This window comes from Nothobranchius furzeri, chromosome 15, assembly GCF_043380555.1.
Source record: "Nothobranchius furzeri strain GRZ-AD chromosome 15, NfurGRZ-RIMD1, whole genome shotgun sequence".
Lineage (NCBI taxonomy): Eukaryota > Metazoa > Chordata > Actinopteri > Cyprinodontiformes > Nothobranchiidae > Nothobranchius > Nothobranchius furzeri.
Genome location: NC_091755.1, coordinates 48,183,368 through 48,201,088, shown reverse-complemented (window position 1 = coordinate 48,201,088; position 17,721 = coordinate 48,183,368). Strand labels below are relative to the sequence as shown.

General features: G+C 43.9%; 4 protein-coding genes across 9 annotated transcripts in view; 3 read left to right on the top strand and 1 right to left on the bottom strand.

Moving 5' to 3' along the window:
- The first annotated feature begins 232 nt into the window (after positions 1-232).
- tnnc2.2 (troponin C2, fast skeletal type, tandem duplicate 2) lies at positions 233-3,687 on the top strand. The gene is made up of 6 exons (XM_015968736.3): positions 233-425; positions 1,372-1,423; positions 2,152-2,295; positions 2,569-2,683; positions 2,777-2,913; positions 3,171-3,687. Exons 1-6 carry the CDS (start codon positions 423-425, stop codon positions 3,200-3,202), a joined length of 483 nt encoding a protein of 160 aa, XP_015824222.1. The 5' UTR covers positions 233-422; the 3' UTR covers positions 3,203-3,687.
- A 1,210-nt stretch (positions 3,688-4,897) lies between these two features.
- taf13 (TATA-box binding protein associated factor 13) lies at positions 4,898-5,797 on the bottom strand. Of its 5 annotated transcripts, none has more exons than XM_015968741.3 (2): positions 5,683-5,797; positions 4,898-5,609 (listed from the first exon to the last, which is right to left on the bottom strand). In XM_015968741.3, exon 2 carries the CDS (start codon positions 5,560-5,562, stop codon positions 5,188-5,190), a length of 375 nt encoding a protein of 124 aa, XP_015824227.1. In that variant the 5' UTR covers positions 5,563-5,609; positions 5,683-5,797; the 3' UTR covers positions 4,898-5,187. The 5 variants fall into 5 exon arrangements, with proteins under 5 accessions (XP_015824227.1, XP_015824225.1, XP_015824224.1 ...); XM_015968739.3 differs by having other exon boundaries at positions 4,898-5,567; XM_015968738.3 differs by having other exon boundaries at positions 4,898-5,567; positions 5,676-5,786.
- Positions 5,798-6,132: 335 nt separating this feature from the next.
- slc35c2 (solute carrier family 35 member C2) lies at positions 6,133-15,130 on the top strand. Its single transcript, XM_015968757.3, has 10 exons — positions 6,133-6,264; positions 6,928-7,150; positions 7,325-7,475; positions 8,699-8,762; positions 9,335-9,407; positions 9,574-9,742; positions 12,033-12,116; positions 12,534-12,709; positions 12,799-12,925; positions 14,161-15,130. Exons 2-10 carry the CDS (start codon positions 7,040-7,042, stop codon positions 14,292-14,294), a joined length of 1,089 nt encoding a protein of 362 aa, XP_015824243.3. The 5' UTR covers positions 6,133-6,264; positions 6,928-7,039; the 3' UTR covers positions 14,295-15,130.
- A 1,191-nt stretch (positions 15,131-16,321) lies between these two features.
- Positions 16,322-17,721, top strand: part of LOC107391432 (collagen alpha-1(XX) chain) — a 47,567-nt gene continuing 46,167 nt past the window's right edge. For both annotated transcript variants that reach the window (XM_015968746.3, XM_015968743.3), the window contains exon 1: positions 16,322-16,441. The gene's annotated coding sequence lies outside the window, so the exon portion shown is untranslated. The remainder of the gene's footprint in view (positions 16,442-17,721) is intronic.

Genomic DNA, 17,721 nt, shown 5'->3' with positions numbered 1-17,721 from the left:
AATTTAGAAGATAATCCTTGAATGAGAAGCAAAATACCTTCAAAAGCACAAAGGAAGCCCCACCCCCCACCCCCCGGTGGTCACGTGCATCTTCTAGTGTTTTCAACGTTTACCAAGAACGCAAAAGTGGCTAAAACCTTCTCTTCACTCGTTCCACATTCTGATCCACACAGCTTGGAGCACCTAGAGCGTCCCTCTCCAAGGTGTGATTGGCTTGCCCCGGTCCCAGATCCCTAAATGTTCAGGATACTAAATCTGGAGTCCTGTGAGCAGCGGTGGGTGGGGCCTAGGTGTCCAGTTTAAAGTGAGTCTGAATCTTGTCTTGATGTCTAGTCTCTCTGTTGGGGTGTACACGGATTGACCACTCCTTCGGGCCGTTCTTTTACTCTTGGATATTTTGGGGGGAACGCTAATCCGCAAACATGGTAAGAGAAATGAGAAGAAAATGACGAAGATGAGCTTTTATCTGTGAGCCAGGCGCTTGTCCACTGAGAGAGGAGGGCAATTAAGCGTTAACCCATGCTGAGAAAGCCAGTTTGTGATTGTGTAAATGTAAAAATCGTAGCTGGACCGTAGATCCCTTCGGATCAGAGCTTCATTTGCTGACTTTATTTTATTTGGTCATTTCTATTAACTCTTCCCTCCAATATGCTGCAATCAGACAGAGATCTATGCTGCTAGAGTTTAACTGATGTCTTCTAAATGCATATTTATGTAAAAATCAGTTAGCAGATACTCTGAGTAACACGCTGCATGTTGATGAAAGTCTGGATTCTGCTTATGGCTTCAAATTCCAGAGGATTGGATGTCTGCAGGCCTTTTAGAGGGAGCCTAATGAGTTGAGCCGGAAATAGCCGGACTAATTTTCACCGCGGCTGAAACTGAGACACGTTGGGCTGCAACACAAGACTTTGAAATAAAAAATAACGTTTCTGTTGAATTTTACTTTAATTCAACCGTATTGTCTTTGGTGATTGATTTATTCTACATTTCTGATCGTATCTGATTGTTTTTGTGAACTTATCTCGCTTGAGTCAACCATTTAGTCAACCCCAACTGTTCATAAACATCTTTTTCTTTCATTTTTTAATGTAGATTTTTATTTATGTCTGAGAACTTCTCATCCATTTGTCCTAATTAGCTTTAGCTGGTGACAGTCTGCTTCTACCACAGCACTAGCATTAGCAGTGGATCATACAGCACGCTCACTGGTTTATTATAATCACAAATTAATGATTAGTGGCAGGATTTCAATGAAATGTGTGCTTTTTCCACCGTAAACGTGACAATCTGCCCTGTGGCTGTGAGCTGAGTAAGTGGGACCCGCCTGGAGGAAGTCTGTAATGAGGTGACACCTGTTTCTGTTTCCAGACCGACGCGCAACAAGAGGCCCGCTCCTACCTGAGCGAGGAGATGCTGGCTGGTGAGTTCAGGGACATGTTGTGATGGAGAGCCAATTATTTCCACCTGACTGAGTTTGTAGTCGGTTGTTGTTAAATGAGCTCTGTGAATCAAGTCGTGTCGTTCTTTTTATTTTTATTCTGTCTGACAGTGAAATTCCTTAATTTAAAGAGCAAGTCACCCCCTAACAGAGTCTTAATCCTCCACTCTACTCCCTGTTTGAGAAACGCAACAAATGCTGTTGCCTGGCAGAACAAGAGGGCAGAGTCACTAACCAATACACGCGCGCACACACACAGGCTCACAATGACACTGTGACATCATAATGTACCAGCGAACATCATAGTGTACCTCTTAGCCAATGGCATGACAGATTTAAATTCAGATGCAGTGCAGAGTTTTTGCCTGAAGAGGGCGCAACACTGATAGTTTTAGGCACAATATTTAAATTTGAACTAAGATGCACTCAAATGTCAAACTACTGACTGCAGCACGATTAGACACTCGTTTATAACGTTTATCAGCAAAAAATAGCTGCTTTGATGCAGGCTTGCTCTTTAAGATGGAAGAGTTGGATTATATGTGTGAACTTAGTCAATATGGCGACATATTTGTTATGGATGTTGTTCCCATGGTTACAGGTGTCCCACTTCAATAATAGGACCGATTAAATATCAGAAACAGAGCAACACATACACTTTAGGCTAACTTTGAGCAGAAAAACACGTTTTTGTTGTTTTATTTCTCCAGAGTTCAAAGCCGCCTTTGACCTGTTTGACACCGACGGTGGCGGTGACATCAGCACCAAGGAGTTGGGTACGGTGATGAGGATGTTGGGCCAGAACCCGACGAGAGAGGAGTTGGACGAAATCATCGAGGAGGTCGATGAGGACGGTGAGCAGGAGGAAACGGGGTGTCTGTTTCTGATCCAGCACAAGCACCGGCTGTGCGTAAAAGCACTTTTGCGCACTTTGCATTTTAAACGGTCTGATTAGCTCAGAGGAAAGAGAAAGTTACAATGAAGCTGATGGAGAACGTTTCTGGTAAATCATTTCGTGATAAATGTTTGTAAGAGTCCCAGTGCGCGCCTGCGTAAAACTGCGTAAACGCAAGTTAAACAGGGCTGACAGTAGAAACGCAACCATGTGGTTTCCTGTTGACCCCCAGGTAGCGGCACCATCGACTTCGAGGAGTTCTTGGTCATGATGGTGAGGCTGCTCAAGGAGGACCAGGCCGGCAAGAGCGAGGAAGAGTTGGCAGAGTGCTTCCGTGTGTTTGACAAGTACGTCATTCTGCGGCTGCGCGAGCCAGAACCTGGCCACCTGCTCTCTGGGTTCGTTGTGCAAATCAAGTAAAAATCTGCTCGTCCTAACAGGAACGGAGACGGCTACATCGACAGAGAGGAATTCGCCCAAATAATCCGCAGCAGCGGCGAGCCCGTCACAGAGGACGAGGTTGATGAGCTGATGAAGGATGGAGACAAAAACTCCGACGGCATGCTGGACTTTGATGGTGCGTGCGTAAAGATGAGGCTCTGATGGCGTGATCTGATAAAATGTTGCTTCATGAATGCATTAATTACTCCTGTCATTTAACGAGTCTCCAGACAATTTAAGGGGTTTTGAGATAACGGATACTGGGATTCGCACGTTCTTGTGTTTAAGCTGCACTTCCTATCTTCTCATACGGAAAATATGAAGTCGCACAAACACTGAGATTTCACTCAGTTTGTCATCCTCCACTACTTTCCCTTTCATTGTGTCTTCCAGAATTCCTCAAGATGATGGAGAACGTGCAGTAAATCAAACAGGACTTTTGGACATTCCTCCACCCTCCTGTGAGACCTCTGTCTGAACACATCTGCACCAACCTTCGCCCTGCCTCCACCTCTCTGACCCGAATAAGCACCCACACACTCCCCTTGTTGTCCACCTGGTTCACTGCCTTACCTCTCCATCCTTGTAGCCTTGCAGACATCCTCAGCAGGGCACCTGGTGGGGGTCGCCGGCTGAGCTGACTCCCTCTGAAGGCAGACAGCAGGCTACCGATGCTGTGCTGACACTGGACCCCGCCACCGGACAGCAAAGCTGCAATGAGGAAATTCAGTCAACACCTTCTGCTGATTGCTAGGCTTGGTGTCTTCATCGACCCCCCTCTTTGTGAAGTTCTGATCCAGATGTAGTCTAGATAGAAGGGCAGCCTGTGACCTGCTGCTTAGACCAATTAATTCAATTTCTTCACTGTAAAAAGAAGCTTGAAAAGAATAAATGAACTAACACCTGCTCACTTGTAGTCGGTCTGTCATATTTATGGTCTGTGTAAAAAGTACTTTGTTTTTGAGGAATTTAAATAAAATGCCTTTGTTTCTTCATTTTGTCACCAGATTTTGTGTTATCCAAACACACACTTAAGTCTCATCTGGTGTGAGGAGAACCCAGACTTGGTGTTTGGTCCGTTTCTGGGTTCAGATTGAGAGACCATGAAGGTTAATTCTCAGTTCAGATACATAAATGTTTATTATTTAAAGAATCAGTTGATCTAAATACAAGAGAAAATAAAAACGACGTCCAGTTGTCCTGAGGTTGGTGTGATGTTACGCTCCAGCAGCTCTTCAAAGCTGTTCTTTTATTTGTGTTTGTTTGAACTCAAAGAAATCTTCATAAACTAGAACATCTGCACGTTTGTGAGCCAGCCAGGGTCACAAACATGCAGGTGTGAAATGAACCTCGAAGCCTGGATTGGACCTTTTTCTTCATATGAGACAACACTGAAGTCCAGCAAATATATAAATAACAGATCTGACTATTTCTGGGTTAAAGGTTTCTGAAAAACACTCTGATTGGTTGTACTTCAACACTTGATGGCTGTTGACGCACACTTCAAAGGAAGCGTTTAGATCCTTTGAAGTGTTCTGTGGAAATGTTATGAGCGATTAACTGTAGATATATCTTTGAATGGCATAACTGGTTAGTTCTGATTGAACAGATGAGTGAACATTATTACAAAATGCTTTAACCCTTTGATGCATGAATTATGAAATCTTCAACCATGATTTTTTTCATTCGTCTTTAGGTGTGAATGAAACAAATTTCAACAAATATATATTTTTTTTATAATTTACAAATAATTTATTACATGTCCACCTCAGTGGGCAGCGTGCATTCTGAGCATGAAACATGTTGGCTTGACTTACTGAAGTCCAAATGGAGGGGCTCAAATGCCATCAAGTCTTCAACAGCTGTGCTTTGTGCAAAAACAAATAAATAACAATTTTGAGTACCTGTCCACTGTAGTGACCATTATGCATCAAAGGGTTAACACTCACAATTATGAAATCCCAGCCAGATGTGCCACAGCAGGTCATCTCTTCTGCAGACAGCAACAAAGTTAGGAAACTAACGACATACGGGTACATTTAAGGTGTAAAAACTCTAATTTTAAACTGCAGAAACACCTGATATACCACAAAAGTCTCTCCAATCCAAACAGCAGGAAAGATAATGAAATGTTAATTTATTCACGCAGTTTCCATGGAAACACTTAAAAAAACCTTAACAATCCTTTCCAACACGTTGGCAGAAAGTTTCATTCTTCAATGTAAATAACAGATGTTGGTTTTCCTGTTGGTGTTGGGACTTATTTGAAACAAACTAACTTTATTTGAGAGTTTCCGATGACTTGACAGTGTAAACATGTCATTAAAACAGTCAGTTCTGTTATTCAAGTGAGAACCACTAAAAAATACACAAACCAGTTAGCAGGAAGCGACAAACAAACGCGAGTTCATTAGGAGCCGTAATTGGCTTCATCAAAAGCTTTCCGGGCTCTCTTCAGCTCCTCGTTCATGGTCAGGAGGTCTTTGACTCTGGCGAACTTTCTGGGATCCTTGCGAATTAGAAAAACGATGTCCTCCACCTGGACGCGGCCCTGGCGCCCGATAGACATGGCTTTGTGGGTCATTTCCGTGATGAACTCGATCACCAGATCCTCCAGAATATCCACAGACTCCGTGTACGGGTTCTGGTCGTCTCCAAACCCGTACATCATGCACCGGAGCTCCTTAGAGAAGAGTCTCTTTCTCCTGCCGTGGCCGACATCCACTCCGCTGGACCCGTCCTCCAACTCCTCCTCGAAGCCAGCCTCGTCCTCCTCGTCCGCCATTAATTCTGGAGGAAAACGCCGATAAAACGAGCCTTAACGACGCTTTACTGTAAGATAAACCTCACACTTACAACATGCAAACATCAAAATGCGTTTTAGAGAACAAAAATTACATTTTACTTTGAAAACTGGATCACAACAATCCCCAGACTCTTCTACGTTCGTTGTTGTTCTTCTTCTTTGGTATTTTTGGGCTTCAGCGTTTGACACGCCAACTTCAAATTGCATGACCGCCACCTACTGGACTGAGTTTGAAACGTCAGCGCAGATCTAATCTTTTGAATAAATTCTTGTTTAAAATCGAGATTGAAACGAGTCACAAATAAATAAATAAATAAACAAAATAAATTAATAAATATTAGAGCCATGAGAGTCACACTGACAGGCTGAATTCAACAAACGGAAAAAATAACGACTTCATATGTATATTAGGTTTATTTCAGATCTGCATCTATTCCAATTGTTTTCTTGAGTGTTTTTGTTTCTACTTAGCCAAACTATATCATGAATGATAATGAAGTTGAAGCTTTTTGGCGGTTTTTGTTTTCTGCTTCTCTAACCCAGCATGCATTTGTGAATAATGTGTCAACCTCCGTTGAAGGCGTAGAAGAAGAAACATAGCGGAAAGAAACACTAGCTCAAATATCTAGTGCCTTATTTTCTTTCTTTCTGTGCTCAGACGTGTACACAAGATCAGAACCGGTAAGAACTACACTAGAGTCGCTGGTTAGCTACTAAATGTTTCTATGTTAATGTTGTTAAAACGTTTAGAGATCCGAAAGTTGCGTTAGCTTAGCTGTCAGCTAACGGCTAAAGATAGCAACTGCTTGGTTGTGATGATTCTTCACAAGCCATCTGGTAAACCGGACACACTTTATATTATATCTAGATGTAAAGTAGGATGTGTGTGCTACGCCGTTCATCTCCACATGTCTCGTTAGCTGTTAGCTGTGTAGGCTAACGCTGTGGCTGTGGTAACACAGTCTTAATGACTTTTTGGTTTAATTTTATAGCATCTTCCAAATCCAAATCGCATGGTTCTTGGTCAGAATTATAATAAAGGTAAATAAAATACAATTTAACGCTCCTAGAAGTGAAGGGTTTTATTTACAACTCTCCTTAGTTGAGAACTTTATTTTAAAAAATAGTTTATTTTTAAGTTACATTAACAAGTCATGGCTGTCTGCTAGAGCTTGTTAAAGCTAGACCGGATGTGTCTTTCAGGTGTATAGGGTGAGGTCCCCCAGTCATTTCAGATAATCTAAGTTGAATTATATCTCACATATTTACATTATCTGTTGTAGATAAGGATGTTCTGTTGAATCCGAATAACATATCTCATATGTTTGTTGTTTTTCCCCTTAGGTCCTTATTCTAGTGAACCATTATGGGTGGTGTGGTGGGGTGCAGAGGTATTTTGGAGATGCTCCCTCTGCATTAACAGTCCATTCTGGACAGCTGGTCCTGGAAGTCCCGGATGGCGTGCCCAGTTCAGTTCCTCTTCAGAGGTCTTTGCACTATTGGACTGGTCCTCCTCTACTATGTCTTCTCTATAGGCATCACATTCTATAACAAATGGCTAATGAAGGTAAATGAGACCCATTCCCTTTCCCAGAGTGTTACTTTATTAGAGCTTCTTATTTGTTTCTTGATTGGTGCCCATCTTAATCCATATTATGTCTGTCTCCTGGAGTTATGGTTGCCATTTTTTTTTCCCAACAGCGGTTCTCGTTAATCCTGTCTACTATTTCATCTCACTCAGGGCTTCCATTATCCTCTGTTCATGACACTGGTTCATCTCGTCATCATCTTCTGTCTATCTTGTGTGACACGATGGGCCGTGCAGTGCTGGACAGGCAAACCTCGCGTCATCCTGAGCTGGAGAGACTACATCTTTAAGGTGGCTCCAACAGGTACATGGACTCAAATCCTTTGACTGTTATTCTGGGATTCAGAAAAGTGGGTGAAGGTCAAACATGAACAGATTGTCTCTATAGTGTTAAGCTGCAATAAACAAATAACCACAGACTAATATTGTCTGATTTTTCCACATTTATCAAAAGTGGGACTTCTTTCTAACAAAAAATGTGTGTATTTTCAGCATTTAACAGATGTCTTTACCTCTTAGAAAAATGTCTCTCACATCCTCACACTCCGATTAAAGTTGTCAGAGGTTGTTCCAGGGATTAAAGATTAAAAGTCCCATAGTTATCCCCAAGTCACACTGGTGTGGTGTGGTGAAAATTGTCCTCCGCATTTAACCCAGCTCACTGCTCCCCATGGGGATGAGCAGTGAGCTGCAGACACGGCAGCTCAGGAACTGTTTGGTGGTTTAACCCCCCAATCCAACCCCTTAAAGCTAAGTGTCAAGCAGGGAGACCTTTCTAAAGTCTTTGGTATGACCCGACTGGGATTTGAACTCCGACCTCCCAGTCCCTGGGCGGACACACTCCCACTAGGCCATTGAGCAGCATCTGTTGGGCTACAGCTCTTAGTGTTAGGTTGGCTGTTGAAACTGCTGAGGCTTTGACTTTCCATCGTTGATCTTATTTCTTCTGTCAAACGTTATTGATCAGGCTTCTTTATCCTGCTGTTATTTAGAATTGCTCCATCTGTCCCCACCACCTTGTTCTTTTTGACCACCGCCATGTTCTGGTGGTTAACCATTAACTCCTGTGGTATTGGTGACTGTCCCATCACTTGTCACACTCGTGCGGGAATTTGTTATCCACACTTGACCTATCCCCCGGGCCGCGCTTGTGAACTTTTTGATGGTTTAACCTCCCAATCGAACCCTTTAATGCTGGTTGTCAAGCGTGACCCGACCGTGGATTTGAACCCATGACCTCCCAGTGTCATGGTGGACAGTAACGCTAGGCCACTGAGCTGTTACTTCTCCTAGGTTCATCAGTGAGTTGAGCTTGATGTCACCCCAGTCGAGGAGGTGGCTGATGACCGCTGTGAGGTCAGAGCATCACCTGCTATGTTTGGTGTCGACTTCTACAAGTGGTTTGAAATCAGCCTTGAGAGTCGTTTTCCTTATTCCCGTTAAGGTCCTTCATCCTTGTGTGCGTCGCATATATGCAGGTGTATGATTCCTAACAAACATCTAAAACCGTGTCCATCCTATTCACAGCCTTAGCAACAGCACTGGATATTGGCCTTTCCAACTGGAGCTTCCTCTTCATCACCATCAGTCTGTAAGTTTTTAAGGCAGCAGCTCAGAATGTTTGCAGGCTATCCGCGGGTCCTTAAACAGTCTTAAATTAGCTTTTCCAAATTTAAGGCTCTAAAAATCCTTAAAAATGACAAATAATCATTAAATAGAGTTTCCAAAGGTCTTAAATTACCAAAGACCCAATAAACAAGATTATTTTATTTCTATCAAATTTTCGTGACTTTGTATTTAGTGTCAGCATTTTTTGTGTACGATGTTGGCGTAAGCGGAACCGTACACGTTCAGCTGGTTGTGAAAGGGGGATATTTTTAGATGAGCACATTAGCTGGTTGAGCTAGTGGGAGCTTGCGCCATGGGGAAGTGCAAGCTTAATGGTAGCTGGATGGCTAATCCCACGTTCGCGACGTGGTTAGCACCGGTTCCAGGCAATAGCTGGAAGTCATAGCTTAAGTTAAATTTTTAAAATAGCTTAAATTTGGTCAAAGTGGCCTTGAAAAGGTCTTAAAAAGTCTTAAATTTGGCTCCCTTCAACCTGCAGATCCCCTGTGTTTAAAGATGTTGTTGAATTGTTTCATATGAATGCTTTCCTTCCAGGTACACCATGACCAAATCCTCAGTCGTGCTTTTCATCCTCTTTTTTTCACTACTGTTCAAGCTAGAGGAGCCGGTGAGTCATGGACCAGATCCTTTTCTGACCGCTCCAGCGTTTGTTCCCTAATGGTAACCATTAATGGGACACTTGAACTGAGGCTCTTTTCTATTTAAGACGCATCCACGTGAATCAGTGATGAAACCCTAATGCTGCTGTTTCTCTTCTGCATCTCTTAAACCAGAACCCCTTCCTGGTCCTTGTGGTCCTGCTGATCTCCAGCGGTCTCTTTATGTTTACATTCCAGTCAACCCAGTTCAACTTTGAAGGTTTTGTTATGGTTCTGCTGGCGTCCTTTATCGCAGGGATCCGCTGGACTCTCACTCAGGTCCTCATGCAGAAAGCAGAGCTGGGTTCGTATTTTTACTTTCAAATAAAAAGTGTGTTTCCATCACGTGGAGAAGTCCCGTTGCTTTTCCTTTTGGGTTTGTCCAGAAAAATCTGGTCCAACCTACAGGATTATAATGTATTTGTGTTTTTAGTTGTTGGGGAAACTAAGCAAAACTGTCTTCTTTTTTTTTCTTAGGGTTATTCTTACTTGTGTAAGCTCCCACAAGTATCTGAATGTGGTATTTTGCAATTGCAGCAGATTTAACAGTTATTTATTTTTATATAGTTGTAGGTTTTCTAGAAAACTTAAAGAGCAAGTCACCACCAAATCAATTCTTTTTCTGATAAACTATATAAATGCGTGTCTAATCGTGCTGCAGACACGTGTCGTCAATAGTTTTGCACTTTAGTGCATTTTTAGTTAAAACTTAACAAATTATCCGCCTAAAACTGTCAGTGTTGTGCCGTTGTCAGGTAAAAACTCTGCACTGCATTAGAATTTAAATCTGCCATCGTTATTGGCTAAGAGGTACCAAGAACGTTAACTGGTACCATATGATGTCACAATGTTGTTGTGAGCCTGTGTGTGTGTATTTGTTAGCGGCTCCGCCCTCTCGGTCTGCTAGGCAACAGCATTTGTTGCACTTTTTAAACAGGAAGTGGGAGTTGAGTAATACTCCGGTAGGGGGTGACTTGCTCTTTAAGAAGCTCTAGCCTGGCAAGCATCCTTAAAGAGCAAGTCACTTCAAATCAACATTTTTTTGCAGATAAACTATATAAATGAGTGTCTGATCGTGCTGTAGACATGTGTCGTCAGTAGTTTTGCACTTTAGTGCATTTTAGTTAAACTTTAAATGTTCTGCCTAAAACTGTCAGTGTTGCGCCGTCGTCAGGTAAAAACTCTGCACTGCGTTTGAATTTAAATCTGCCATCGCTATTGGCTAAGAGGTACACTATGATGTTAGATGGTAGATTATGATGTCACAATGTCGTGTGTGTGTGTGTGTTTGTTAGCAGCTCCTCCCTCTCGGTCTGCCAGGCAACAGCATTTGTTGTATTTTTCAAACAGGAAGTGGGAGTGGAGTAATAATCTGGTAGGGGTGACTTGCTCTTTAAATACGTGAGTCTGTCCACGACCTATAAGTGACGGGTCCACGTTGGCACAGGTCACCCCGTAATCGGAAGGTCGCAGGTTCGAGCCTCGCTCAGTTTGTTGTTGTTGTGTCCTTGAGCAAGACACTAAACCCCCTTGCCTGCTGGTGGTGGCTTGCCTCCACCAATATGCCCCAGGGCAGCTGTGGCTACAGTGTAGCTCATCACCACCAGGGTGTGAAGGACTGATTGTGTTGTAAAGTGCCTTGGGGGGTTCCAGGACTCTAGAAGGTGCTGTATCAAATACAGGCCACTTACCTTTTCATCGTAAGCGCTCTTTAGAAGACAGCGCCGTAACGCTGAGCTGGCATCAGGGCGCCTTAGGTCGTTTATGAGTGGTCAGACTGTGGCGGTGATGTGGCACAATCGTGTCCTTTTTACAAAAGATTACATGATGGCGGTTTAAAGGGGGTACGGGGGGGCGGTCTGCACTGCCGCGGTTTACCTCGGACATAACTTTCTTTTTATTGCGATCGAAGCCGCTCTTGTCAAGTTTCTGTTACCAGCCGCTCCTAAAGGTCCGTCCTGCACAGTCCCCACGCAGAATCTTCATTCAGAAGTCTGACGCTGCACCAATATTACCACCAAGCGTTCATAAGATGCATCGTGGCGGCAGTATTCCGCTGATTTGCCAGCGTGGTGCTGGTGCGTCTTCGAAAAGGGCTCAGTCGTAGGGCAGAATCTGTGCTTGTCTTAAACGTTCTCCGCACGCTGTTGGACAACACTGACCTACTCGCCGCTACAGACGTCAGTCAGCGGGGCAGTTCGCCATACGCTGCTGAAGAACACGCAAGTTCACCCTTTTTCTAAATAAAGGACTTAAGTACCTCTATCTGCTCTGGACTCAGAGAAAAGCCCAGGTCTAAATAGCCAGAGTTGATGCCTAAGCCGTCTCAAACGAGCCACCGCTGCCATCTTTGTTGTTTTGCACCGTCGCAGCAACGTCCTGCCCACCAAAACGGCAGAGCGCTGTGATCGGAGCGGTACCAGACCGCTGGGGCCTGCCGAGGCTCCTGTGGAGCACGGCTAGACCAGCACGCAGAGCAGTCATTTAGCCTCTGCTAGAGTCGGTCTAGACTTCCAGGCTAGCGAATCTCAGCGTCCATCTGGAATGAAATTGAAACAAACTAACTCCCTGCTTCTTTTTCTCGTCTGTTCCAGGCCTCCAGAACCCGATAGATGCCATGTACCACCTACAGCCTCTCATGTTCCTGGGCCTCTTTCCCCTCTTCCTGTATAACGAAGGTGAGTAAAGCCCAGGCAAGTGTTTTTATCCTAAAGCTGCGGTGGTGTCCTACCCTGGTCCTCAAGGCCACTGGACAGCATGTTTCAGTTGTTTCTCTGCTCCAACACACCTGATTCTATGGTTGAATCACTTGTTGATCACCCACTGATCAACATCAGGTCTGCTGGTGCAGAGAAGCCTCTAAAATGTCCAGGATGGTGTTTCTGGAGGACCAGGATGGGACACCACTGCTAAAGCCCAGTCCCACAGCGTGGTGGACTTCATCTGTTCAGTAGGTTGGATGGAATAAACCTCGCTGTGAAATGGCGGTGGTGCTGACATTTCAGAAGAAGATATCCAACAGGAAAGCAGCACAGCAGTTTATTGCCCCTAAAAGGTTCTGATCCGGTCTCCGTGTCGGTTCTGTCTCTCTGCAGCGGTCAGCCTGAGCACCTCTGAGAAGTTATTCCGGGTAACGGAGCTCTCTCCTCTCCTGAACTCCGTTCTCGTTCTCAGTGTTGGCGGGACTCTGGCCTTCGGTTTGGGCTTTTCTGAGTTTCTGCTCGTCTCCAGGACCTCCAGCCTCACTCTGTCCATATCAGGCATAGTGAAGGTACTCATGCATCTGTTTGTTTTTTTCCGGGGTTTGTCTGTGATCTAACAGGCTCCTAATGAAGACGTTTGTCGGGTTCTTCTGTGTAGGAGGTGTGTACGATGCTTCTGGCCGCGTCTCTGGGAGATAAAATGACCACCCTGAACTGGCTGGGGTTTGCTGTGTGTCTGTGTGGCGTCTCTCTGCATGTGACACTCAAGATTATTTATTCCAAAAGTGAGTTTTTCTTTTTTATTCTAATTAAATAAGTCGGTTTGTGTCAAAACGAGCAGGAATTTCTAGCTTCTTCACACAAGTTGGGTGGAATTTTCATTCCAGATGATTAAACTTTTTAGCTGATCAGCTGATTTACGGCTAGAAACCACAACAGATCATAGGTGTGTGTGTGTGTGTGTGTGTGTGTGTGTGTGTTTCTAAACATCATAATGAACTAACTGTTGCTGATTTATCATTTATTTACCTAAAAAACCTTTTTAAAGACCAAGTCACCCCCAAATCAACTGTTTTTTTCTGATAAACTATATAAATGTGTGTCTAATCGTGCTGCAGACACGTGTAGTCAGTAGTTTAGCACTTTAGTGCATTTTAGTTCAAATTAAAATTTTCTGCCTAAAACTGTCAGTGTTGTGCCGTTGTCAGGTAAAAACTCTGCACTGCATTTGAATTTAAATCTGCCACCGCTATTGGCTAAGAGGTACCCTAGAACGTTAGCTGGTACCATATGATGTCACAATGTCGGTGTGTGTGTGTTAGCGGCTCCGCCCTCTCGGTCTGCAAGGCAACAGCATTTGTTGCATTTTTCAAACAGGAAGTGGGAGTTGAGTAAGAATCTGGTAGGGGGTGACTTGCTCTTTAAAGTTCCTTAACTGAGGAAGATCAAAAGAGGCTTTCATGTTTCTCTTTTGTAGATTTGGGCGAATTATTCTGCTGATCCCTAAGACCGGTTTAGTTTTAGTTGAATTGGACTGGTGTCTAGTGGGCCATTCCCATCTGTACCGGGTCGGCCCGGGCCGGGTAGCCCCAGTCGGCCCCAGCCTGGCCCGGTTGATTCCACACATCCTTGTCTTAAGCCCATGTGGGCTGATTCTACCCACCAATCAGAGGCTTGCTCTAATGGAAGGTGTGAATTTGCTGTCAGCAGTGGGTGTGTTGGCCCTGGTCGGCCTGAAGCAGACCCCCTCGAGAAGAGGGCTGTGAATGAGCCTTGGTTGGCCCGGATAAATACCAGGCCACCCAGATATGTAATCAACCTACGCTACCCGGCCCGGGCCGACCCGGTACAGATGGGAATGGCCCATAAAAGTTGCCTTCCTCTGCTTTTGATTGGGAGTGATGGAGTTTACAGCTGCATGAAAAGTTGAAGTGTAAAATCCCAAGTGGGAGAAAATAATGCCGAGAATCAGAACGGGGACATGATGTCAGTCAAGTCATTTAAAAATCTCTTTTTCCAGGTAAAGTCCCGTCGGTACGACAGCTCACCAGTAAAGGCTCGGAGCTGGAGATGCCGCTGCTGCTGCAGAACGACGACAAATACGAGGACTCTGCTGCCGATGAAGATGAGGAGCAAGAGATCTCTTTACACTGACGCAGCAGGACCTGAGAACACCTCATTCCTTTGTTCATCCATCTGGATGCGAACAAAGCCTCCAAACCGCCACACAAACAGGACGTCGTTAGCTTTATTACTTCATGTGCTCAGGTCTGACGCCTGTCAGCTCAGCCGTATGGTCATGTGATGCTCGAGTGTCGGGAGATGACGAGTAGCGAAAGCGTGAAGGTGTCCTCAGCAGAGAGAAACGCGGTGTTGCAGCCTCGTTCTCTGCCTGTTAATAACATGAAAGTATCTCCACGCGTTTGGAAACCGGAGCTTTTTGCAGATTAGTCTTGGTGCTTCTTGTTCTGGAGGAGGCATCGGAGTACGGCTGAGGTGCTCCAGTTCCTCACGTTCTTGCTTTTACAGCAGATTCGGCTGTTTCAGCCACCCTTCGATGTGCAGGTTGATTTAGTGATCATTAAACCAATCGTGATTTCCCGAAGCCTTAAGGTTAGTTTTAAATAATAAAGCAGAAACTGGAGAGTGTTGGCATGAAGAGACTGCTTCGTGTGTTGACGGTTTTTAAAAAGTCACATTTTAAATTCTGATTTTCGTGGAGTTAAACGTCGGTGGAGTCCAGCCTTTTCAGTCTAATCTGAACACATTTAATTACCTTAATGTGCCTTGTTATTAAAATGCTCGACAGAACTTTAAATAACTATTTTATGATGAGTTTAGTAATGTATACGAAGTTTTAAATGTTATGATATTGATGTGGTTAAAGGTGGTGATTGACTTTCTTGATGTAAGGATTAATAACAACCAACATTATTTTTCCACAACAACAATAAGTAAATAAATAAGCAATAAAAATACTAAAAAAGTCAGATTGTGTAAACTATTTCTGGTGTGTGTGTGTGTTTTCCACTTCAAACACTGGTCTAACCAACCAGACCAGCGTGTCCAGTAACATATTAATGTTACAATTAAACAGTTTCTCTTCATGTAGGCTAGGAACGTTTCACCTGCCGTGGCCCGACCGCTTCTGCTCCACATAAACTTTGTGCGTGATCAAATGTCTCTACAGGTGCTTTCTGGGCTGAAGAGGCTATTCTGCCTCAGACTGGATGCTCATGCGTCTCCATATTAGAGACGGGAACGAGCGCTATTCAGCCAAAGTTTCATTATCAGCGAACATTTTTCCCAGTGACACATCCCTCAGAGAGACCGGGTTTCCAGACCATTTCAGTGGGAGGAAATCTTATCGCATCGCCGTGGTTCTGCACTGCGCTGCGAACCCCTCTACAGATCTTCAGCTCACTGTCCACTGTGGGCGCTCCGAGCCTCGCTGAGCACATGTCCAGTATAAAGCTCTGATGTTCTGATGGGAATCTTTCTTGATTGATTTAGTTTCCTCCGGGATGTGCGTAAAGATTAAAATGTCAGCTCATCCGTGTGCATCAGTGTGCGTCGGGGTAATTCTTTCAAAACAACCAACATCCTTGAGTTTATCCGTCAAAATAAACAGTCTAATGGAAATATCTGTAACCTGCCATTTAACTGTTTTGCCTTCTTGTGAAGATTGTTGCAAAGAGAAACAACTAAACTTGATTAACCCCAGAGCCGTACGCACTGCGCTGTACTGACTGTAAATGAGGGGGAAACGATTTAATCGGATCCTTTTCATCATGGTTTAATGTAAAGTTTCATTCAGTACAAACTTTAGTTACACCAATCTAACGAGACAGAGCCTGGATTTGTATTCTGAACAGTTTAAACATGTTTAAAACGGAGACATGCGTGACGCATCAAAAATTCGCACCTGCTCCGCTATTATGGAAATTAAACTAACAAGATTTTAGGCACAGACAACATCCCCCACACTTCTGAAAATCTTGCAACGCGCCTGCTCAGTCATAACGCATGTTTAATTATATTATATTATATTATACGTGTTTAACTCTAAGAGGCCCTGACCGGTGGTCGCTGAAGAAGAAGCCTCCTGCAGGGAGCGTCACGTGGGACTTCTCTCTGGGGAGCGCCACTCCCATGGCGGCGGAGCTTCTCGAGTTTCCTCCACTCCACGTCTGACAAAAGCTGCTTTTCCCATTTTAGTCCTGTTTGTGAGACTTCCCACTTCAGGAATGCCGTGTGGAGCCAGTCTGAGGAAGCAACCGTAACCCACACCGAACGGACAGGTAAGACCTCACCTGGCTGATAGAATCACGAACTGTTTTATTCTAATGAACGCCCCTCCCCTGTTTTATTCTAAATAATCTTTGAAACCTCCTGTTTGTACTGTATAACCTGCTGGGGTGGTGGTAGCCTACACTCACCTGAGGAACACCCGTGGACAGGAAAACAAACGTCCTAACAGGATCGGTTATTTTATTTTAATCCGCGTTAATCCAGATGAATAATGTGTTTTCTGTTATTAAACGCAGCAACAAGCTGCTCAGGTGACCAAAGCCACCGAGGAGTTCTCCTGTTCTCATGCTGCAGACCTGGAAACAAGTCTGTCTGAAAGTCAGTAAATACTAATAAAAACAGGCACTTGTGTACAAAAGCTTCTGAGTTGGCATTCATTTCATTATGTTGCTTCCAAGCTGCCAGCAGGTCTGATGTGACAGGGTGAGACAGTGACACTCACCCTGTCACTCACCTGGTTTTTCTTCAGACTTGAGCTGTTTTCCAGTTTCTACCTGATCAGTTCAGACCCAAAAATCACAATGGCCTAGATCTCAAGGGATCAGAGTGTCTTTCTGCGTTTTGGGTCATAATAAAAAGTAAATAAATCAAAATAAACAGTCAGAAAACAATATTGTATCTGTTGATGTGGTTCTCAGAGCGTTTTTGGATTAAAACGTGAACACAGTTCAGGACAGGATGCTGCATCTCTGGTTTTTGCTGGATTTATTCTTATTCCGACACCGTTTGCCTGCTAGATGATTCATAGGCCTGAAACGACTCATTTTGGCCTCGTCTTTCTTCTGTTTCCATTACAGTTTAGTGTAAATTTGTTTTAATGACAAAATACAAAAAAGTGCCATTATTGTTATTGATATTATTATTATAAAACGTCGGTACACTGTATAAAATGCATAATAAATAAGATTTTTACATTTTAACTTTATCTTTAGGGGTTTGTTGCCCCCAGAGGCTGCTTTTACATTCAAACGATTCACTTCATCTTCTGAATGGGGTTTTGAGACAAACCTCCAGCTCTTATTTCTGCTGAACACCCCCGTTCTGTCCCTGCTGCTGTGATGTTGAGGCACGAGAGAGAAGCATTAGCCCTTTAAATTCATAGATGTTTGGTTTTTGAGTTTTTCACAGCAGAATTGGAGACATTAAACCTTTAAGGCAGGTTAGCAGGTTCATATGTTCTATGTGCTTTTCCTGGTTAGATCGTTCCAGGGTTAATGAGTACAGTAATGAGTAGTGATTGCCCGTGTGCATATGTTGGTAGAGGCAGACC